At 47.6% G+C, this 23359-nt stretch overlaps 1 protein-coding gene across 1 annotated transcript; it reads left to right on the top strand.

Moving 5' to 3' along the window:
• Positions 1-1737: 1737 nt before the first annotated feature.
• On the top strand, positions 1738-23359 carry DCAF15 (DDB1 and CUL4 associated factor 15). Its single transcript, XM_029585712.1, has 13 exons — positions 1738-2024; positions 5643-5740; positions 5888-6029; positions 6335-6441; positions 6549-6679; positions 6868-7038; positions 7302-7793; positions 12610-12701; positions 13334-13462; positions 21679-21764; positions 21850-21954; positions 22403-22518; positions 22606-23359. The coding sequence occupies exons 1-13, from the start codon at positions 1932-1934 to the stop codon at positions 22659-22661; spliced, it is 1818 nt and encodes a 605-aa protein (XP_029441572.1). The 5' UTR covers positions 1738-1931; the 3' UTR covers positions 22662-23359.

The raw sequence follows: 23359 nt of genomic DNA, 5'->3' as shown, positions 1-23359 counted from the left end.
AGCTCTCTGAAAAACACTCTGGGTGCAAGCATGCTTGGCTATTTGCCACCTTTCAAAGGGGATTGCATTCAGATAACCATGAAGTTAGCAAGTAGCACATTTAAGACTAACAATGGGCAACAAATTTTCAGAAAAGTCATGTTACGGAAATGAAATTAGTCAATTCTTATAAATTTCCATGTGCTAAACACGAATGTGACTGTGAAAATGCAAAATTGGCTCTAGTTTTTTTGTAATTTGCAATAATATAATTACATCTTGAACTGTATGCCAATAGCGCACTGGGCAACACATTTTCACAAAAGTCATGTTTTGGAAATGAAATTAGTCAATTCTTATAAATTTCCATGTGCTAAACATGAATGTGAAAATGCAAAATTGGCTCTAGTTTTTTTGTAATATGCAATTATATAATTACATCTTGAATTGTATGCCAATAGTAGGAGACCTACGGTTAATACCGTTTGAAAAATGAAGTCATAGACTACGTTTTAGATTGCTTTGCTTGTCTCTTGTACACCTGTTCGAGAGCATCTCTGCGGAGTGTCCAGCAGTAGTCAGCCACCATGAATATTTTAAATGCTCACCCTTTCTGACTGGGCTTCATATAGTACACTGCTGACGTCAGCTTACTCAGCAGCAGCATGGCAGTAGAACTGCATTGCATCAGAAAATGATGTAATAAACTCTGGATGATGTGTGCATGATGGTATTATGCAATATGATGCAATATTACATCGTTCTAGGCTTTTTTACAGTCCTGGATAAATTTACACGACTAAACATAGAAAGCGAACTATATTAAATATCTTCAAAACGAGAGCCAATAAAAACTTTTCATGGTGATATTCGTGTTCAGCACATCAAGATACTACAGAGTAGGACCCTTTTTAGGTCAGTAACACTTTCATTGTTGCCCAGGGTAATCAGGGAAAAATAAATTTTCACTCAAAGCACAATAAAGCTCTGGAATTTATTGCCAGAGGATGTGGTTAGTGCAGTTAGTGTAGCTGGGTTCAAAAAAGGTTTGGATAAGTTCTTGGAGGAGGAGTCCATTAATGGCTATTAATCAAGTTTACTTAGGGAATAGCCACTGCTATTAATTGCATCAGTAGCATGGGATCTTCTTAGTGTTTGGGTAATTGCCAGGTTCTTATGGCCTGGATTGGCCACTGTTGGAAACAGGATGCTGGGCTTGATGGACCCTTGGTCTGACCCAGCATGGCAATTTCCTATGTCCCGTGTGCAGGGAGAAAGCAAGGTTGCTTACCTGTAACGCCTGTTCTCTCCCCCCCCCCCCCCCCCATATTAACGCCCTAGCGAAAGATGAAGGGGATGGGGGCCCTCACGTGTTCGCACGCACTTCTAGAACCTTCTCACCTGACGGGGAACGGTGGCGTTACTGTACGGCGCTGCGTGCGCGCGCAGGACACCTGCCACAGGTAAGCAACCGCGGACCTCACCCAGGACATGAGGGGGAGGGAGGAGGGGGGCCACTCACCCAGCCTCCGTGTCGCCTCCTGGCGGGGAAAGGGCCGGGCCCAGTCCCGCCTCAGGACCCCCTTCCATCTCCAGGGAAACCAGCCGCCAGAGCCCCGCTTGTGATTGGCGGAGAGCCCCGGCACCTGACAGCGCCAGGGCCAATCGCGTCATGTCAGGGGGACGGAACAAGGCGGCCGATTTTGATTGACGCGTGGTAGGAACCACTCGACAGCCAGCGACGCTTCGGCGGTTTCTTAATCCGCGGCCTGCAGAGGCGGAGCTCCCGAAGCGGCGGGGACCGGCGGAAGGTTCAAATAAGAAGGAGGGCCGGGCGCAAACAGCCACCTCGGCCAATCAGAGTGCTGGGCCGGAGCCAGGCGCCCAATCAGCGAGCCGGGAGGGCGGGCTCTCGAGTGCTAGGACGCTCCGGAAGCGGAGGGCTAGTGAAAATGGCGCCCAGCTCGAAATCGGAGCGGGGTGGCGGAAGCGGGAAGAAATGGCGGCGGAAGGAGCACGTCGTAAGGCAGCTGGAACGGGTGAAGGTACCGGCGGCTTCTGAGCTTGCTTCTTCCGTGAGGGATGGGTGTGGCCGAGGAGGGGGGGGGGAGGACTCCGCGGGCCTGAGATCCAAATTCCCCGGGCAGTGGCCGACGGTGAAGCACGGGGCGGTCCCGGAGCGCGATCCTCCCTCCCCTGGGGTCTGTGCCTCCGGGGGGGGTTTGTAGTAGGAGGAAGGGCGCATGCGGTTGTCCCGCCCCTCCCTATCGTATCTGCTTTCCCTAAAGGATGGTAGCTTCTCCCCCACCCCGGGGGTGACTGGAGGGGAGGGGGAGATTAGCTTTTCTCCCCCCCGTGGTAGCTGTTGGGGGGAGGGGTATCCTTGCACCCCTTGGTGCTGTCTCTGCTTGGGTTGGTAGATGTGGTGGCCACTTCAAACCTTCCTGTGCTGGTGGAGTATCAGTTTAGGAGAGGATTAGAATTATTTTTTTATTTTGTCTTCCTTGCCCGGTCCTGCATCTTTCAGCAGCTCAGAATTCAATTACCCAACCTTTCCCCATCACTTGGAGCCAGGACTGCTGCCTGCCAGGCTGATCCGGTTGGGGGTTTTGCCCCATTGCAGTTCTGATCTCTCACTGTAGGGAAGGCTGGACTACAAGTCCCTAGGTACAATGGGGGCAAACCCCCAACCAGATCAGCCTGGCAGACTTGGCTTGGGATCTGGCAGCAGCCAGGGTTTGTGTTAGGAAGAGGGGTCTGGATGCATTCCTGGAAGACGAGGACATGAATGCATATTAGAGATTGGGTGGGGGCCAAGGGGCTATGCACTTTTATAGATCTACAGGAGCACTTAGATGAATTCTGTTTTTTACCTTAAGTGACAGTACTCGAGTGGCACCTTATACACTAAGCAATTTATTAAAGCATGAGCTTCTGAGGATACACGAGAGCGCTGAGGATTACAGCAACCAGATGTCACAGTCTGCTTAGGCATCCATAGCGCCTTGTCAGAATGTGTTTAAAATGTCCCATGTTGTGGCTAACCAAGTCACCTGTATGGAGTATATACCAGGATGCTCTTCTAAAGAATCCTCTTCACTTACCACTTTCAACTTCACTGCAATTATATCAAATGCCTCGACCTGTACAGATGGGAGGAAAAGAAGCTTGGGGTATCAGCAAATATTAATAAAAATATAAAACTAGCCACTGGTTAACTTTTTCCCTTGCCCACAAAATGCAATGTAATAATCTTGAGTCCATTTGTTTGGCTTGTTGGCTATGGGTTCTAAATCATGGTCTTTCTACTGTATGATGGGTTATCTGGTGACATAGAGGGTCTACTCAGGTGGACTGTCACCATAGCCAGGTTTAATACCACTCTAGTGCATATTGAGAGATGCAGGCAGCTGATGGCCCTGGTTGGGGTGTCAGGGATACTTTGATAGGTGCTGGAGGCTGATGGCCCTGGTTTGGATATCTAAGTTCTGAATCTTTTGCTTTAGACACTTGCTACTATGAGCAGCTGATTTTTGTTCTGTTAAGAAATTGTGCTGTTCTCTTAATGCATCATTCTCCTTTACCAGTTTCCCAATACAATAAAACGTTTTATTTTTTAATTTCATCTAGCAGTTCTTTAACTGCAGATTGATTAGAATACCTGAACCTGCCAGTGATCTCTCCCGGCCACTTCTGAGGGCCACCTTTGACCTCCATAATGTGAGTTTTCAAATCCTTTAGGAAAATGGACTATCTTAGCACAGTCTTGAATATGTGGCTGTAATCTTCGGTCACCAATGTACCAATTAAGAAAAGTGATTCTCCCAGCTGGCAGACTGACCCCCATAGAGCAGTGCCTATAGGGGTGGCAGCATACTGTGTTGATGTGAGCCAATGATGTGGATTTCTTTTTGGCCTTTAAAAGTTTCACCACCACCCTTATCTTTCAACCTTCTCCTTTCACTAGCGAAGCCGCAAGACAAAAGGGAGATGGATTGACCATGGTCACTGCAGCTTGATGTAGCAGATCCTAAACCTGATCCAAATGAAGTGGCCCTTCCCCCTTGAGCTGTATTATATCGGTGTACCAGGGGCATCTGGGTCAATCCGGCGCCACTACAACCACCAGAAATCTGTGCCTGGTCTCTCTTTGAGGGAAGAACAATTTGGTCTTGGAATTTCTGTGTGTTGCCATGAGATCCCCAAAATGGCCTTTCCCACTTATTTGAACTATCAAGGCAAAGGCTGCATCTGCCTGTTCCCACTCTCCTGGATCCTTGAGTGCTCTCCACTCGGTCAGTGTGGGAGACTGCAAATGAACCTCCACTCATCTGTGCTGTGCTGTACTGTATGGTGGGATGACAAAGAACTTACTTTCACAGTGATTTTCCTTATTGGCTTAGAATTATCACCATTAAAGAATGTTTCAGGTGCGGGTGAATCCCCAACCGTTGCCTCAGTAAAGACCAAGGCAACAAATTTTAGTTTTTGTATTATTGCCTTGTCATCCCTGAGCACCCCTTACTCTGTAGTCCTCTAGCGTCCCAGCTGACTCCCTCGCAGGATTTTTGCTTAAGATGTACATTGTGCTTGAAAACGTTTTGTATGGTTACTGGTCTGTCTTCTACTACTGGTTTACATTTAACTTGCCTGTGCTTATTCTTTCATATTTTCTCTGGATCTTTTTTTTTTTTAATATGCCCTTTTGACTTTGATAACCTTTCATGGCACCATTTAGCAGTGCTGGTAGACAATCAGTTGTCTTTGACCTTTTTTTTTTTAATTTGTGGAATACATTTTATCTGGGCTTCCAAGTTGGTACTTTTAAACAATGCCCATGCTTGTTATATCCCTAGCAACAGCTCCTTTTTGGCTTTCTTTCTGATTTCCTTATTTTATCGTTATCTCTGCAGTAGTAATAGAGTAAGCTGTAAGAGCGCTTGGCTCAGTAGGTAACTTGTTTGGCTAGCATTTGCTTTTTCAGGGTTAGAAGTTGTACTTCCTGCTGTATTGTGATTTGGATTCTGCCAGCACACCCTACACCAGACTGATGCACTGCAGCCAGGTCCCTGCAGGGAGCATGTTGGATACTTTATTCTGTATCTGGTTCAATAGTTACTGACCAGCATCTTCCATTGGTTCTCTCGACCATATTACTCCACTGTATATAGTAAAGCAGTGTTTGGCGGGATGGGTGAGCAGGCAGGTGACCATGCTGTCCCTGGGCTTCAACTTCCCATTCTCTCACTTACATGGTGAAAGGGCTCTGGGACTGTGTCTCTGACCAGAGTTTCACATGATGCCTGTTGTCAGCTGCTGTAATATGTCTTAACTTAGACACCAATATTCAGCCCAAAATTAAGCTCCCAGCACTGGGTCTTGAGACTCTGGACTCAGCACTTATCTTCTGAGGCACCTAAAACATGGGCGCTGAGCAGCGGAGAATTTGTTTTATTTAGGAGGATCTAGATGCCACCTCTGTCTGCTGAATATTGGGCTCTAGATGGTTAAAAGGAATTGTATTGGTGCAGAAAGAGTTTTTTAGTAAAATGCTAACACAGATGGGAGCACCTTAGCAGTGGTCCTTCTATGTCCTTTTGAGTTTGTTGTAAACCAGGGGAATGGTCACGTTACCAAGTCTCTCATTTTTCATCTCTTCCCAGATAAGCGGGCAGCTCTCTCCCCGGCTCTTCCGAAAGCTGCCACCCCGGGTCTGTGTTTCTTTGAAAAACATTGTGGACGAAGATTTCCTGCGAGCAGGGTGAGTAAAGTGGCCTCGGTCCTACCTCCCACGTCCTTCCCAGGTGCAGGGCTGCGGTCCTGTCGCACCGCCTGGTCATAACCCTTCAAAATCCTTAAGCTCTGCATCTACTTGATTGACTTCCCCCCACCTCTGTTTTCGTCCTAGACATATATTTCTTGGGTTCCTGAAGTGTGGTCGGTACGTCCTGTCCTACACCAGCAAAGTTCTGGATGACGACTTCTCCTTCTCTTTTTATATCTACCACTTGTACTGGTGGGAGTTCAATGTTCACAGCAAGCTCAAACTGGTACGTCCCTTCTCCCGCCAGGCACTCTGTCTGTAAGCCCCCGCTTTCTCCTGCGTGTTCTATCTACAGGGCCAGGCCATGGACTCTGCTTCTTTTAGTGATTCCAGCAAAAGTGCCCTGCTGCCGTCTTAGCTTTTTGGATAAAGTTTCTTGCTCTAATCACTTGACCAGTGCACTTTCCTGGCCTGGGTTTCAAAGGGGGGACAAAACGCAGAATGTGACAGCTTGGCTTGATAGTGGATGCAAAGTTAACTATGCAGCATAGTCGGGGAAGCTCTCTCTCCTCCTCTCTCTCTCTCACACAGGTCCGAGAAGTCCGTCTCTTTCAGGATGAGGAAATTTACAGTGACCTTTACCTGACAGTGTGTGAATGGCCCAGTGATTCCTCCAAGATCATCGTTTTTGGCTTTAAGTAGGTTCGGCAGGTGCCGTGCATGGCTCTGTTTTGTTATTTTGGGGAGGAGGAGCTTGATAGACACTGTCAGGTTATTGCATTGAGCCTCGCCTGTTTCTTAACAGTACTTCGGCCAATGGAATGTTAATGAACATGATGAGTGACGAGAACCACCGGGATATCTACGTCAGCACTGTGGCCATGCCTCCCGGCATGCACTGTGCTGCTTGCAGGGATGCAACACTGGCCCACCCAGGTAAGACCAGGCTGCTATTGGCTCACGTGGGGGCAGCACTCTCTGCTCAGATTTAGGAAAGGGACAGAATGAGCAGGATCTGTGGATGAAGGGGAGGGGGGGGGGGTGGGGGGCGGCAGAGTGCTGAGATAGAAAAGAATGTTCATCACTTCTTTCTTATTCTGGCTTTTATCTCACCCCGGTTCCAGGCGATTCACAGATCCACTGTCTGGAACATGGCTTCATGCTCCACACCAAGTACCAGGTGGTGTACCCTTTCCCCACCTTCCAGCCGGCCTTCCAGCTCAAGAAGGACCAGGTGGTGCTGCTGAACACCAGCTACTCCTTGGTAGCTTGCGCTGTCTCCGTGCACGCAGCAGGTAAAGGCGCTGGGCAAGAGCAGGACCCGTGACTCGAGCTCAGCTTGCGCCTGTTAGTGGTCCTAATAGAAGCATGGCGTGGAGACTCCTTGGTCTATCTGGCTATTGAGGATAAGAGAGGGGGATGTGCTTCGTAGTAATCCGTATATTTATGATGGGAGGGAAGAGGTAAAGTCCATAAGGTGCTGTAGAAGAGATGAGCTCAGATGGGAATTGAGGGCCACATCACAGCCTCTAACCTTTGCCCCTTTGTTGTGTTCTAGGGATGGGAGATTACTGCCAGGTTCTGTACAGCAGAGAGGAACAGAAGATGCCTGAGCAACGAGAGGCCTGCGCAGGTGTCGCAGAGCTCGGGGAAACGTTGGAAGGAAGCAGCTGTCCCTGCCGGAGCTCCCCCGGCGAGAATCGTGGAAGGGCCCTGGAATTGTCCCCATCCATGGTCAAGGCTAAGGAATTTGTGGCTGACATTTTCCGCAGAGCCAAGGAAGCAGCGGGAGCTCCGCTGCTCAGAAAGGATGAGACTTCGCACACTATGCAGGACAGTGCCTGCCGAGGGCAAGAGGTGGATCCCACGGCTGCCGTGGGGGTTACTGCCCAGGGGCATCCCTGCCCATCCTCTCAGCAAGGTGATGGAGGAAGGACCATGGAGGGAGGCAGCCTTGCACGAGAGAGCCAGCCTGCAGAGCCAGGCTATGTAAATTACACCAAACTGCACTACGCCCTGGAGCCAGGGGACCCGGCGGAGCAGGAGAATGGTGAGAACACCGCGACAGGACCACTCCTCTCTCGCATACGTTTAACACAGCAGCTCAATCTCTGTGCAGTGCATAGCTGCCCATTTGTCCTTCGTGTTCATACCCTAGATCTTTTAAGGCTCATGGGTGTTTCTTCCCTTCCAGCAGACGCAGACAAATGACAACCTCTACTGCCAGCATTCCACCTGCAGTCCTTCAGTATTTGTCTTCAGCAGATGGCAGAGGTGTAAAACCTGCAGTCTTGAGCTTTGAAAAAAAGAGGAAAATTGCTCCCAGGGGTGCTAGGTGCCATGGAGGACCGTCCCCCTATTAGAGAAGGGTGAGCAGGGTGGTTGGAGATATGACATGTTTCAAAAGCGCCTCTGCACATTCCTAGCCAGAGGCAACGAGCCATGAGCACATCGGAGGGGACGGGGGTCCCTTGTTGGAGCCTCCAAGGGATGATTGGGCAGTGGTGCCTCTGATTTTGAGGTTCCGATAGCAGAAGGGGATGACCTCAGGGTGGTTAAGCTCTTATTTCCACTGATTCCTCAGGTTTTGAAGGGGCTTGAGATGCAGAAAGAGTCAGATTGTGACGGGGTGGACCCCATCATGGAAGGACTTCAGGGGATGGCATCAGACTGTTAGGAAGCTGGTTGTCAGGGAATGGGATACTCCTGAGTCTGGTCTGAAGGTTGGTAGAGGGATTGCAAAGCTTTTTCTGCTGCCAGAGGATGCGTTGGAGCTCCTGAAGCTTCTGTCTCGGCAGTGACCAAGAAAACCACCATTCTGGTGGCAGGTTCAGCTTCTCTGAAAGATGTTGAGGACCGGAAGTTGGAGATACATCTCAAGAAGATGTTCGAAGTCTTGGCAGGCATATGGGCTGCTGAGTGCAGTAGCTTCACGGCACAGGCCTGTTTGTGCTGTATTCAACAGCTTCAGGTGAAGGGAGCAGTGTCGTCTGCCCCTGCCAAGCAGGCAGAACAGTTGGAGGCGGGGATAGCCTATGTTGCGGATGCATAGTATGATTTGCTGCACGTGTCTGCAGTTTCACCCAGGAGACTCCTGTGACTGTGAAATTTGTCAGCAGATGTTTGATCCAAGTCGCGGCTGGGCAGTCTTCTGTTTCAAGGCAGGCTTTTGTGTTAATGAAGACCTGGAGCAGCTGATAGAGAAGAAGAGCTTTCCAAGCAGAATGCAGTACAGGGAAGTAAGGAGAAATCGCTCAGGCCAGGGCTGCTTCTTCTCCCAGAGACAGGGGTCTGGCAGAACACAGCCTTTCTGTGGATCATGTAGATCCACCTGGGAATCCTCTGGTTAGGGAGCAAGAGGAGGTAAAACCGCACAATGATATGGGTGATCCACTCTTCCCCAGAGATCATTGGTAGGTGGTTGGCCTCTTTTTGTACAAAAAAAAAAAAAAAGTGTACCAAGATAACCATGGACCAGTGGGTGCTGACAACCATAAGGTAAGCTGTGCCCTAGAATTTGTTTGACAAGTCCACAAAGCTTACAAGATCTTCCCTTGTGCCTCCCATGTCAAACAAGAAGTGGTTCACTCCCTGCTGGATTGGCTATGACACCTGGAGGGGATAGTCCCTGTACCCATAGGGGAGCTGGGCAAAGGAAGGTACTGCATCTATTTTGTGGTTTCGAAGAAGGATGGCTCTTATCGGCTCATTCTAAATTTGAAGAAGGTGAATGTGGCTCAGAGTTCCACATGCCTAAATAGAGAGACTACACTCTTTACATATTCCCATCAGGGTGGGACATCAGAAATTCCTTCGCTTCATCGTGTTAAGAGAGCATTTTCAATTCCTGTTTGGTCTAGCGACAGCGCCTCATATAGTTACCAAGGTGATGGTGGCCACAGTGCTACAGAAGGAAGACATCTTGGTGCATCCTTATCTAGACTGGCTCATTCAGGTGAAGTTGAAGGAACTGTCGAGTCATACAGAGAGGTTCCAGACCCTGGGTTGGGTAGAAAATCTGGCAAAAAAAAAAAAACTTGGTTCTGACCCAGTCGCTGGAGTACCTTAGAGCTTGCTTCTGTACCAGCCTAGGCAAAGTGTTTTTCACAGAGAAGAGTGTTGGAGTTGCAGGTGCAGGTCCCACAATGGTTGAGACTTTTGATACAAATTCTGGAATTATTTGCAGGTCCTGGTTCTATGATGTTTACTCTTGATCTAATTTCATGGTTGTTCACACACATGCAGCCTCTTCAGAGGGTGCTTCTGTCCTGTTGGAACCCTCAGTCAGAGGATTTTCAGATCCAACTATCCTTGCTAAGAGAGTCTAGGTCCAGTCTGTTCTGGTGGCTTTCTCGGACCAATTTGGAGCTGGATGTGGAATTGGAGATCCCGGATTGGGTGGTAGTAACCAGCAATGCCAGACTGAAAGGCTGGGGGGGCCATTTGTGAGGAGCAAACGGTGTAGGGTCAGTGGAAGAGGCTTTGTGGTTTATCAACCATTTGAAAACAAAGACAGTTCACAAGGTATTGCTTTCTTTTCTCCTGCAATTGTGCAATCAAGCAGTCCTATTGGGCAATTCGATGATGGTAGCGCATATCAACCGCCAAAGGGTACCAGGAGCCTCATGATGTCTCGGGAGGCCCAGGAGCTTTTCCACTGGGCAGAACAACACTGGTAGTTCTGTCAGCATATCATGTCACTGGGGTGGACAAGGTTCAAGCCAACTTTCTCAGCCGGCAGGTGCTAGATCCCAGAGAATGGGGGCTGGCAGAAGAGGCAGTGACTCATTCGCACTAGGTGGGGCATTCCCCAGCTGGACTTGATGGCGTTGACGCAGAACACCAAAGCATGTTGCGTTTTCAGTCCTAGGTAGGAGGGCGAAGCAGAAAACCTCAAAGAGCTTGTTCGCCCATGGCCGTCTGGGATTTTATTGTGTTTCTTCCTTGGCCCCTAATAGGAAGGGTTCTAAGGTGCATTGAGCTTCACCCAGGGAAGCTGATCCTCTTGGCTCCGGAATGGCTGCATCAGTTGTTCATGGATTTGATAAATCTAGAACTGGACGGTCTTCTAAGGCTCCGATATCTTCCCAGGTTGCTTAAAGGACTAATCTTGGATCAGACTATTTGCTTTTGTCTCGTGACTTTGCTTTTGAAAGGAATGTTTGCAATTGTAATGACTTACCCTGAATAGTCTGTCTTTCTGCAGGCTAGGAGACCTTTCATTTCATTGACAGATGTCAGGGGGTGGAAATATTTTGAGACTTGGTGCCTCAGGGAGAGTATTGTGCCTTTTTGTGTATCAGTTTCTCACATTCTTCTGTTTTCTGTAGAACAGTTTGGTGAAAGGGCTTGCATTCAATTTTCGAACAGTCCAGGTGCCAGCCTTGGGCTGTTTTAGAGGTAAGCTGCAGAAGTTATACCTGGCTTTGTACTTGGATGTGGTCAGTTTTCTTCAAAACTGCAGGCTCCAGTGATGCACCCGCATCACTGGAGCCTGCAGTTTTGCAGGCTCCAGTGATGCGGGTGCTTCTCTCTTGGAACCTTAATTTGGTTTTGCAGGTTCTCTGTGGTCCTCCGTTCAAGCTGTGGAGAAAGGTCTTTCAGTGAAGCCTTACACTAAAAATGGTCTTTCAAGTGGCGATTTGTTCTACCAGGTGGATTTCAGAGCTTCAAGCATTGTGTCATAGGGACCCTTTCCTTCAGGGTTCAGAGGATGAGGTATCTTTGCACGTGGTACCTTCCTTTTTACCAAAAGTGGTATTTCCTTTTCACCTAAGTCAAATGAAGCTTCCCGCTCTTTGAAATGTGGACTCTTGTCTCCATATGTGAAGGAACTTCACTTCTGTGATGTGCATTGGGTCCTGTTTTGCTATTTGAAGGTCTGATCACCTATTCGTTCTGTTTGGTAGAATGAGTAAAGCTTCTAAGGCAACCATTGAATGATGGCTAAAGGAGGCCATTGTGTCGACTTACGATCCCAGTGGGACTATGAGTCCATTCTGCTAGGACACAGGTGGCGTCCTGGCCTGAGTGTTCGTTGGGTTTCCCTGCAGGAGATCTTTCAGGCGGGGACCTGTTCTTCTCTACATACTTTCACAAGGCATTATTGACTGGATGCTCAGGTACTGAAAGCAGCTGGATTTTGGCAGTCTTTCAGATTCCCACCCAGTTTAGGGGGTGCATCTGGGCTGATCTGGGGTATGGTTCTTGCCTGTTAATTTTCGTTCCTGGAATACCTCAGATCAGTCCAGAGCCCCGCTCTTTATTCTGTGGGTAGATAGTAACATTGTTTTAAGTTTGGGAGTATTTAGTCTTCTCTGTAGACTGAAAGACTGGGGGCTGAATCTTTCCCCTGCTTGTGTTGGGTGGGGACGTTTTATGGTTCAGTCTCATCTCATCTTGGGTACAGCTGATACTGAGGGGCTGCGGGTGGCAGTGTCAGTACATCTTTTCTTCTGTCTCCATCTGCTAATAGGGAAGCAAAACCCATGCATCTGGACTGATCTGTGGTATTTCAGCTACGAAAATTAGCAGGTAAGAACCAATTTTTCTATTCCCCCCACCCCCTCAAGGTAAACCTTCCCCAGCCACCCCCTCGGAGAAGCTGGGGCAGATTCTGAAGCTGCTCCTCCTGTCCCAGCTTTCATCATTAACCTCTGGAATGACTTTTCTTAATTTCTTGCTGTAGAATTGGGGGAGGGGGCTTTTTAATTCAATATAAGCATTCATGTGGGGATGCTGAGTCCTCTACCAGTAGGAAAGTGCAGACAGAAGGATGTGCAAGGCCTGGATTGTGAGTATATTAGCACCTCGTAGTGTTGCCCAGGTAGCTTTGACGTCTTTCTTTTTTTTTTTTTTTTAAATAGAGTATGAGGATGATAAGATTTCTCTGCCGTTTGTGGTCACAGACCTGAGAGGAAGGAATCTGAAGCCCATGAAAGAGAGGACATGTCTTCAGGTGACTGACATTGCTGCTCTTTGAGCATCTTGTTGAAAATTTCTAGCTTGAGGTATGAGACTGGAGGGGCAGACGTAAGAGAAATAGGAGGAATAATTTCTTCATGGCATCTTTGGCAGGGGAACAAGGGATAAAACCTGGCACAGGCAGAGAGAATCATTAGCAGTGGGGGAGTGAATGTTAAAACCTGAAAAGGGCGCAGAGGATCCTCTGGGGGAGGGCAGGGAGAAGTAAACCCTGGAATAAGCATAGAGGATCCTCCAGTGGTGGGAGGATTAAGAGGTAAAGCCTGGGACGTGCACAGAAGATCCTTTCCTGTGAGGAAATGAGGGGTAAAGCTTGGGATAAGCACTAAACGAGCTGTGGGGAAAATGAGGGGTAAGGCCTTGGATAAGCTTAGAGGATCCTCCTCTAGTAGTGGCAGGAGCGAGGGGTAAAGCCCTGATCGGGCATGGAGGATCCTTGGTGGGATGAGCACAGAAGATCCTCCGTGATGTGGGAGCTCCTCTGGGTGTGTGCTGTATTGTATTGTAGCAGGAAGGGATACAGCAGAGAACAAACGAGCTGTGCAGCTGTATTTCCACCTACATCAAGCAGTAACAGGCTCTCCCGGTCTCTCTGACCCTCTTCAGGCTCCTTATCTTACAGTGGAACAGCTGACTCTGGACTTCGAATATGTCATCAATGAGGTGATCCGTAATGATGCATCCTGGTGCAAACAGTTCTGTTCTTTCAGCGATTACGATATTGTCATCTTAGAGGTGAGTCGGCAGCAGGCAGCTACGACACGTGGGCTAAAGCTAGAACAGGGAACAAAATTGGTGGGGAAGGAGGATGCATGGAGGTGAGAGTGAGATGGATATAGGGTAGGGGATGGCTATGAGACAGATGTATGGAAAAAGAGATGATTCACTACTTAAGAATTGTTTTTAAATCCAAAACTCACTCTCTCTGATCTTGATGCTCATGCTGAATGGTGGCTTTTTTTTTTCTTTCTCTGTGGACAAGCATTGGCCATACAAATGGGTAATCTGAAATGTTCCCTCAGAGCTCTGAAAGACCGAGAAGGTTTTCTGAGCAGGTAGACCTTCCTTTGAATCTCCTCAGGCTTTTTTTTTCTTCTGATCCTGTGAACAAACATTTTGCACTATCTTGCCACTCGTCCTTTTTTAGTTTTGGTTTTTTTTCCTTCTTATTCTGTTGCCAGTCTCCAAAAAAAAAAATAATTAGTTGTATAGAATTTAACTTTTCAGTGTTCAGAATTGTTTGGCCTAGCTTCAAGGTCTTAAAGATGTCAAAGAAACTGGGCTTCCAGAGATGTCCTTAACCATCCAACATGACTGATGTGTCAGGCGTGTGAGCCCTGCTCATGATGTGTTTAATCTCGCTGCCTGCACTTGCACGTTCACCAGGGTCAGAAGATTGAGGGGCTTCCGGAGATGTCCTTAACCATCCAACATGACTGATGTCAGGCGTGTGAGCCCTGCTCATGATGCGTTTAATCTCGCTGCCTGCACTTGCACATTCACCAGGGTCAGAAGATTGAGGGGCTTCCGGAGATGTCCTTAACCATCCAACATGACTGATGTGTCAGGCGTGTGAGCCCTTCTCATGATGCGTTTAATCGAGCTGCCTGCACTTGCACGTTCACCAGGGTCAGAAGATTGAGGGGCTATGTGTTGTTTGGATTCTCCCCACTTCTACCTCGGGGTGAAAAATAAACCACCTTTATCTGAGGGACCTTGGGCCATTTCCTCTCGTGCTTGCTGCCAGCTCCATTCTTTCTTCTTCTAAAGAGGGAGATGTTGTGCTGTTCGGCAGTGAGGCGTCCTAGAGCCATGCTAGAGGATGAGTGTGGTGGAGGACAAACCATCTGTGCAGATATTCCACGGGCACATAAGTGTGCTCCGGTGCCAAGAGACATCTTTTCAGCATAAGAACATGCCATGCTGGGTCAGACTGAGGGTCCATCAAGCCCAGCATCCTGTTTCCAACAGAGGCCACAAGAACCTGGCAAATACCCAAACACTAAGAAGATCCCATGCTACTGATGCAATTAATAGCAGTGGCTATTCCCTAAGTCAGCTTGATTAAAAGCAGTTTCCTAGCGCATAGCCAGATGGACTCGGGACCAATGGGTTGTACTCCCCTGCCAGCAGATGGAGATGGAGTCATATTTCAAAGCTGACATCACTCTACATATACCCCTGCAGTGACCTCAGCCCTTCAGTATTTCTCCGTCTCCAGCAGATGGTGGATGTGCCTCTCCCTATGGGGATTGCTTTAGTTTTTGGAAAAGAAATTCTACATTTAAATTGGAGAAAAAACTGAGCCCTGCTCTCCTGCTGTGATACCTAAAAGGTCCCTCCCCCAGTTGAGAATTCCTGAGGTGATTTCAGAGATCCCTCAGAGGGGAGCCTTGGTTCGGTAGCCGGTTCCTGGCATGGACTCTGCTGCTTAAGCAACGGGTGCAGAAAGCTGAGCGCAGCGGTGACTGCCAAAGCCCTCGCCCCCTGCAGCCGGAGGCCATATCTGTACTCAGCCTGTAAGCGCTGAGCCCAGGTAAGTTTAAAAAAAAAAAGAGAAGATTCACTTCCCGATTCAGAGACATTTGGAGGGGTTTCGGTAAGACTTCCTCTGGTCTCCTAGCTCAGCATGCCATACCGATGATGTTCCCGATCCTGTTGGGGTAAGGGGAAGAGAGCTTCCATGCAGGTTGAGCGGTCCCCTGGTGAGCTAGGCCCCGCTTTAGGCTTAGTCAGCACACCGCGTGGTAGGCTGTGGCGGTGCAATCTTGCGCGCATCTTTGTGTGTGCCGTATTGCCCTCCATAGAATGTCAGTGCACGCAGTACATCTCCTCTGGGCACACATACATATACGCACAACCTACTAAGGGCATAACATTTTTAAGCGTGAGCCAACAGAACGCAGTTATCACCGCCAATGACTCCGGCAGCCAAGAAACATAAGTGCCTTTCTCTGAACTACTTGTCATATTAAGGTTTCAGCCTGACCTGGAATCCAACTTATGGCAACACTATGAGGGAGGATTGGCCTCTCCAGACTTTGCTAAGCCTGGCTCCTCTCATTCAGAGGATGGGTTAGCCACAGCCTTAACTGGAAGTACCCCAGATCTGAGTACTCCTGGGACTGGGTCATCTATGGAAGAGGAAAATTCAACAGTACTTACCCCAGTACCTCCTGTGGTAGGCATGGACCCGGCTACCTTCTCTTGAGTGGAATTCTTCCACGGCCTTCAAGTCTTCATACAGGCACAGATTGCTACCTCACTTGCCCCTGTCAGGTTGGAACCTCAGCAGGTAAGCCTTCCCTCTCCCAGTCCTATCGGCAGACCTCGAGGCATGCCTCGCCTCACCAAGGGTATTCCTGGCAGGGACTTGGATGGCACAGACTAAGAGGATACGGATTCCTTGGAAGATGGGGAAATTTCCCCTGGTTTAGAACCATATTGGACCATGTTACGGTTTTTCCATAGACACAAATTGCGGCCCTGGTTTCCCAGACCCTGAAGATGCTGGGAGTTCTTGGGACGGACTCTAAGATGGAACCAAAGAACCTCATTCTGATTTCCCTATGGAAAGCCTCTTGCTACTTTCCAGTACTGGAAGCCATCCAGGAGTTGACTGACCTGGAATGGGATGCCTCAGAAGCAAGTTTTAAAGGGGGACAAGCATTTGAAGCTTTATATCCACTGGATCCGGCAGTGAGAGAGCATTTGCATTTCCCTAAAGTTGATGTGCTGGTCTGTGCCTGAAAGTGAATAATTATCCCAGTGGAGGGAGGAGCAGCCTTTAAGGATGGATTCCATCTGTCTATCATGTGCATCCTTTAATAGGCCTTTGACGCAGTAGCAATGATCTTACAGATTACTTCTTGTTGTGCCTCTGGGCTGAATTCCAGAGCTGTTATGGAACCCGCTGTTGACACGGGCTCAGATCTAGTCTGTACGGCCAGAGGAGTGGCTTCAGTAGTGGTGGCCAGAAGACAGCTATGGCTGCGGAATTGGTCAACAGACGCAACAACCTTCAAGGCAGAAGCAAAGTGGAAAAACTGGCCAGTAAATGGGGCGAATCTCCAGTTCCCCGGCTACCAGAAGATAAGAGAATGCTGTTAAAGTGCCCCTCACCTATGAGGGATTGATCCAGAGGATCCCAATGCTTTCGCCCCTACAAAAACTCAACATTTAAGAGGTCTTTGTCCTTCTGTAGTCGACAGCCCAGGAGAGGAGCAGGCTCGGATTCAGGTTCGTCCAGAACACCCAATGAAAATTTGCCGACCCACCCTCAGAACAAGGATAGGGAGTCGACTGTCCCTCTTTTACCAGAGTTGGGTCAAGATCGCTTCGGACAAATGGGTACTGATGTCATACGAGAAGGATATGTGCTGGAATTTCACAGCACTCCTTGGGACATAGCCATGATGTCTCTTTGCCACTCCCAGCACAAGAAGCAGGCAGGGGAGACTACTCTTCTAAGGCTCCTTGACAGTAGCTGCGCCCCAGGAAAATATGGGGCATTATTTCATCTTGTTTCATCGTACCTAAGAAGGAAGGTTCCTTGTGCCCCATCTTGGACCTCAAGAGTGACAACAGACATCTACAAATGAATCATTTCCACATAGAAACCCTACGCTCCGTGGTAATGACCGTACCATCAGGAGAGTTCTTAACCTCCCTGGACCTATCTGAGGCCTACCCACATGGTCCAATCTGTCAAGAACACCAACATTTTCTATGCTTTGTGGTACTGGGTCACTATTATAAGTTCTGGGCTTTGGCCTAGGCACCGCCCCAGAACATTTTCTAAGATTATGGTGGTTGTAGCAGCAGCATTGAGAAAAGAGGGAATCCTGGTGCACCCGTACTTGGATGACTGGTTGATCCGGGCCAAATCGTGGAAGAAAGTTTCCGGGTGACTTCTTTACTTCAGCAGCGTTTCTTATTGCAAGCTTGGACAACATTCAACCGGACTTCCTGAGCAGTCTCCAGCTGGATCCTGGGGAGTAGGAGCTTTTGGAGGAAACCTTTCACCTTATATGCAGGAGGTGGAGCCAGCCCTGCATAGACTTGATGGCGACTTTCCTCAACACCAAGGCCCCAAGGTTCTTCAGTCTGTTGGGAGATAGGAGCAGGTGGTGTGGACGCTCTGATCCTCCCTTGGCCCTCAGATGTTCTGCTATAAGTGTTTCCGCCGTGGCTGCTAATCGGCAAGGTGTTGCTCTGAGTAGAGGTCCACCGAGGGGACATAATCCTCGTAGCAGCAGAGTGGTTGAAGCGGCTGTGGTTTGCGGACCTGGTCAACCTAGTGGTGGATGGCCCCTTGCGGCTTCAGCTCCTGTCAAATCTCCATCAAGGCCCCGTTTTTGTTTGGAAGAGGCAGATCGCTTTTGTCTTAGTGGCCTGGCTTTTGAGAGGGAGCACCTAAGGGATATTCGGATGCAGTGATTGCTACTCTCTTGCAGTCCAGAAAAACTTCTCCTTCCCTGGCAATATGTCAGGGTGTGGGATGTCTTTGAGTCTTGGTGTGTGGAACACAGGTTGGACCCCACCTGTGCCTCCGTGAGTGATGTGTTGGCCTTTTTACAAGATGGTCTGGTGAAAGGTTTATCCTTTAATTCCCTGAGGGTTCAGGTAGCGGCTTTGGGTTGTCTTTGGGGTAGAGTGCGCAGGGTTCGCTTGATGGCACATCCGGACGTCATGCGCTTCCTTCAGCGGGTGAAACATTTATGTCTCCTGTCCGGAATCCTTGTCTTTCCTGGAGCCTCAATCTAGTTTTGAGGGCTAAGTGTATGTCGCCGTTTGAGCCTTTAAAGTGCGCGATGCTAAAGAATCTTACTTTGAAAGTTATTTTTCTAGTGGCTATCTCAGCTTGGCAGGTGTCGGAGCTTCAGGCCTTATCCTGTATAGAACCCTTCTTGAGGATTACAGATACAGGAGTGTTCTTGAGAGTAGTTCCCTCCTTTCTGCCTAAGGTGGTAACATCTTTTCATTTGAATCAGTGTGTGGAGCTCTCTTCCTTCCCGGATTCAGATTCTTCCACTCCTCAGTCCAGAGATTTGCGAAGATTGGACGTGAGGCAGGCTCTGTTACGTTACTTGGAGGTTACCAACAGTTTCTGCCTCCGATCATCTTTTTGTGCTGTGGAGTGGCCCCAGGCGAGGGCATAAGGCTTCTAGGTCCACTATTGTTCGGTGGTTCAAGGGAGGCTATCAGCTCTGCGTACATTGCTAAAGGTCGGCTGGTGCCTGTTGGACTTCATGCTCATTCTACCCGATCATAAGTGGCCTTTTGGGCTGAATGTTAGCAGGTTTTGCCACAGGAGATCTGAAGGGCGGCTACTTGGAAGTTTTTGCACACATTTGCCAGACTCTACCATCTGGATTTCCAGGCCCCAGAAACTGGGGGTTTTGGAGACAATGTTCTTTGAGCGGGACTCAGGGTCCCACCCAGTGTAGGGAAACTTTGGTACATCCCAGGAGTCTGGACTGATCCGGGTATGTACAGGGAAAAGAAAATTGGTCCTTACCTGCTAATTTTCATTCATGTAGTACCACTGATCAGTCCAGAGTCCCACCCAGGTTGGGATAGGGGAATTTGAGAGTCTGCTCGATCAGTGTTTGGCTTCAGTTCTGGTCCTGTGTAGGTGTGTTGTGTGGGCAAGGGTTCTTATTGAATTTCCAAGATTTTCTTTTTCCTTCTGCTCGATTGGGGGAAATTGTACATAGTGTGGGCTGTGTTCCTATTCATCTGGCTTGGGTACAGTTCAATACTGAAGGACTGCAGGTGGCAGTCAAAAACTTCTGTCTCCATCTGCTGGAGGGGAGGCAAAACCCAGGAGTCTGGACTAATCTGTGGTATTACAGGAATGAAAATTAGCAGGTAAGAACCAATTTTCCTATACTCCTGGGTTTTGCCTCCCTGCCAGCAGATGGAGACAGTTCACTAACGCTGTACATAACTCAGTGTGCCACATGCACAAAAAATAAATTTACAATTCCATCCTTAAGCGCCTAACCTACATAATATAACAATTTCTCAACAGAATACAGACATTATCAAATACCTTATTTAAAAAAAAACAAAAAAACCCCAGGATTTCACGGCCTTCCTAAAATTTATAAAATCCAAAATCGAGCATATGTCAGATGGTTAAAGCATTCCATAATGATGCAGCCTGAAAACTAAATGAAGATTCCCTGGTGACTTCTAAACGAATAACAGTAGTAGAAGGAATATGAAGCAACCCAGCTTCTTTACCATCTGGGAAGGGGTCACCATTTGTGGATGTCTTTTGCCTCTCCATTCAATCACAAGCTACTTGATTATTCCAGGAGATCATCCTAAAATGCTATAACAGTGGATTTTTTGCCATTCCATGGAACACGGGTCTAACTTATGTATTTCCGCCCATTCCACCGATTCTGAAACTAAAAAGACAAAGAAGCAATGATTTTAATAGCTCCATACTGGCTATAACAAATTTGGTTTCCATGGCTACACAGGCTGACAGTGTGTCTACCACTATTGCCAATTCAAAGGCTCAGACCTTCACCTCCGTCTTCAGTCACTAGCATTAACAGCATGGATATTGAAGGCCAAATGATTACGACCCACCAAAAGTAAAGAAGATTTTGTTAACAGCAAGAAAATCATATAAGTGTAAATGGAAGAGACTTTCAAGATGTTCCCAGGAGGAGGGTCCCTTTTCTTGTCCCATTTCATGACTTTCTTATGTACTACATCTGGCAGACTTGGGTATGAAATCAAATTCAGTAAGAGTTCATTTAAGTGCTATTGTTGCCTACCAGAAATAGAGGTCATTTAATCTTGCAAGACCATTTGGTAACTAAACTTATTAAAAGGCTTTATAATCTAAAACTTCTATTAAAGTCACCACCACAAAGGGACTTAAATATAGCGCCAAAACAGACGACAGTGCAAATGAAACTTGTAACGTGGAAAATACTGTTTCAAATTGTGATACTTTTTTTTGGCTCAAAGATTAAGCAAACCACAAGCACTAGTTAACTTGCCCGCCATATACCCAATTCAAAAACAGTGATGCTCAGGATTCGTCCAAAGGTTTTACCAAAAATAGTAACTTCGTTTCATCTGAACTAAACTGTTACCAACATTTTTTCCAAAACCTCATCCAACGCAAACAGAACAAGATCTGCATCCACTGGATTGTAGAAGGCTCTCCTCTTCTATTCAGACAGAACGACATCATACAGGAAGTCCATTACAACTGTTTATATCATACGAAATAAATAAGGAAATCCAGTCCAAAAAAAAAAAATTGTCCAGATGACTAACTCAATGTGTATCTCGTTGTTACAAAGCCATAGACCTCCAGCTATCCCATCCAATAAAAGCACATCAAGTCAACAGTTGCCACCCTGATGGCGTGTCTTAATTCAGCATCTGTAAAGCATCTACATGGTCATCGATACATATGTTCATCAATCATTACTGGTTGGAACAAGTCACACATGGACAGTAAATTTAGTCAAGCTGTGCTGAAACATATTTTAATTTAAAACTTCCAACTTACCGCATGCTGAAACCATATGTGAGCGCAGATTTGATTGCAACCCTCAGCTTGTGAGGGTTTATTGTTCCCACTTGTCAGGTTGCTTACTTATAACAGGTGTTCTCTGTAGATAGCAGAATGAAATGCCACCCAGTTCCTTCCAGTAGACTGAGGGGAGGGTGCACGGCAGCAGCACGGGAAGGTCCTGTACATGCTCAGAAAAGTTTTACTTTTAATTTTCTGAGTTACAAGAGAGCAGTATCTCTTTGGTTCTATTGGATAACATCACCCGCCCCCCCTTGTAGCTTAGCTGTTCTGGTGGCCATGGAGAACACCTGAAACAGGTAAGCAACCTCTCTTCATTCATTCCTTCTCCTTCCCTCCCAATCCTCGCTGATCAAACCTTACATTTTGTTTCCTTCAGGTGTGTTCTGAAACCAACAAAGTAATAATTAACATAGGTTTACTGCTCTTGGCTTTCCCTGCTCCTGCTGAGGAGGGCCAGCTAAGGTGAGTGTTTGCAGGTTAACAGATTCACTGGTGTCTTGCTAGTGACACTTAAAAATGATTGATGGTTTTTCTTTCTCATTTTCAGACCAAAGACGTATCATACAAGTTTAAAAGTAGCTTGGGACCTGAACACCGGCATTTTTGTCACAGTCGGTGTGGGGGATCTCACAGAGGTGCGAGGTCAGACAAGGTGAGCTGAGAGGAGGGGTTATTGTGGAGTAGAGGGGACAATAAGCTTGGGGATTTAATTGTCTGTCTACCCACGTGGGTGATCTCAAAGATGCAAAGGCAGACAAGGTGAGGGGATCATGAGCTTGGGGTGACATTTTATGGAGGAGTGGGGACTGTGAACTTGGGCGATCTTATTGAGGTACCTGGGTAGATGAGGTGTGGAGACCTCACAAAGGCGTAAAGGTAGACAGGGTGAGGGGATGGGGTGACCTAATGGAGGTGTAAAAGTGAACCACCTGAAGAGCTGGTTCTCATCCGTTGTGCTGCTGTTGAGGTTAATCTATGGCCTCTAGTCTTAGAGCTAGGTCCCAGTACTGCAGCATGGATAGGAGCGCATAGTATGCGACAGGTCATGCTTGCTGTTTGTCAAGTTTTGGGTTCCTTTCTTTCATCTCATTCTCTTGCAGTGGCAGTGTCTGGAGCTCTTATCGCAAGAGTTGTGTTGATATGGTGATGAAATGGTTGGTGCCGGAAAGCAGTGGTCGATATGTGAACAGGATGACAAATGAAGCCCTTCACAAAGGTACCTGCAGCATGGAACCCCACAACCTGCCCTTTGCTGAGGACCCTGTAGGAGGTGTCCTAATTGGTGGTGCTCTTTCTTTTCCAGGTTGCTCCCTGAAGGTTTTAGCTGACAACGTTCGATACATGTGGATTGTCTTATAGTGAACGAAAGCATTTTCTCCTTTACTGTAAGTTCAGGAGTTAACACTACCGCCTTGGTTCCGACTGGGCCCTTTTGTTTTGTTTTTGTTACACACAATGTAAGCGATGGCATCTGGAATATCCTGAAGGTCGTCTCTGTCCTAGGGAGGATGGTCAAGGCTGGCCTTCATAGGCGTCGAGTCCCTGTTTGGGCTTCATTTCTCTGTGTCAGAGAACATATTGACTGGATCCCGCTGAAGCTGACCATCCCTTTCCCAAGCTGCTTTCTCGCTTAGAACTTCTTGAATCAGTCTGCACTCTTTACTGCCTGGATTCCTTCTCTGAGTGGTGACTGAGCTGGAACACTATTTTTTTTTTTTGCTGTTGGGTGCAGCACAAGCTGTCCAAATCTCCGATCACTCAATTGCAATCACAATGTTAGAAACGTTTGCTTTGTACTTTTTTTTTTTTTTGTTGTTTTCTCTCATAATGTGTATAAATAAACAATTTCAGAAACTACAGCTCTGACTCCTCTACCTTACAAGAAGCTGGCAGCCTCCTGGCTAAGCAAAGAACACAGCAGAATTTATTTAAGAAATACTACAAAAGGTAGAAAAGGAGACACGTTTCCACGTCCAGCACTGAAAGCTGATCCACTCCAAAAGGCCACGCAGAGGAGCAGGGGCCAAAATACAAGCAACAGCTAGGGCACAGCTTAA

Source organism: Rhinatrema bivittatum, chromosome 19 (genome assembly GCF_901001135.1).
Source record: "Rhinatrema bivittatum chromosome 19, aRhiBiv1.1, whole genome shotgun sequence".
Lineage (NCBI taxonomy): Eukaryota > Metazoa > Chordata > Amphibia > Gymnophiona > Rhinatrematidae > Rhinatrema > Rhinatrema bivittatum.
Note: the sequence above shows the minus strand (reverse complement) of the source record. Positions and strands in the feature narration are given on the sequence as shown.

Coding starts and splice junctions, on each gene's coding strand:
- DCAF15 (XM_029585712.1), top strand. CDS start 1,932: ATGGCGCCCAGCTCGAAATCGGAGCGGGGTGGCGGAAGCGGGAAGAAA. Junction 6,442..6,548: donor ATCATCGTTTTTGGCTTTAA/GTAGGTTCGGCA, acceptor GTTTCTTAACAG/TACTTCGGCCAATGGAATGT. Junction 12,702..13,333: donor AAGAGAGGACATGTCTTCAG/GTGACTGACATT, acceptor GACCCTCTTCAG/GCTCCTTATCTTACAGTGGA.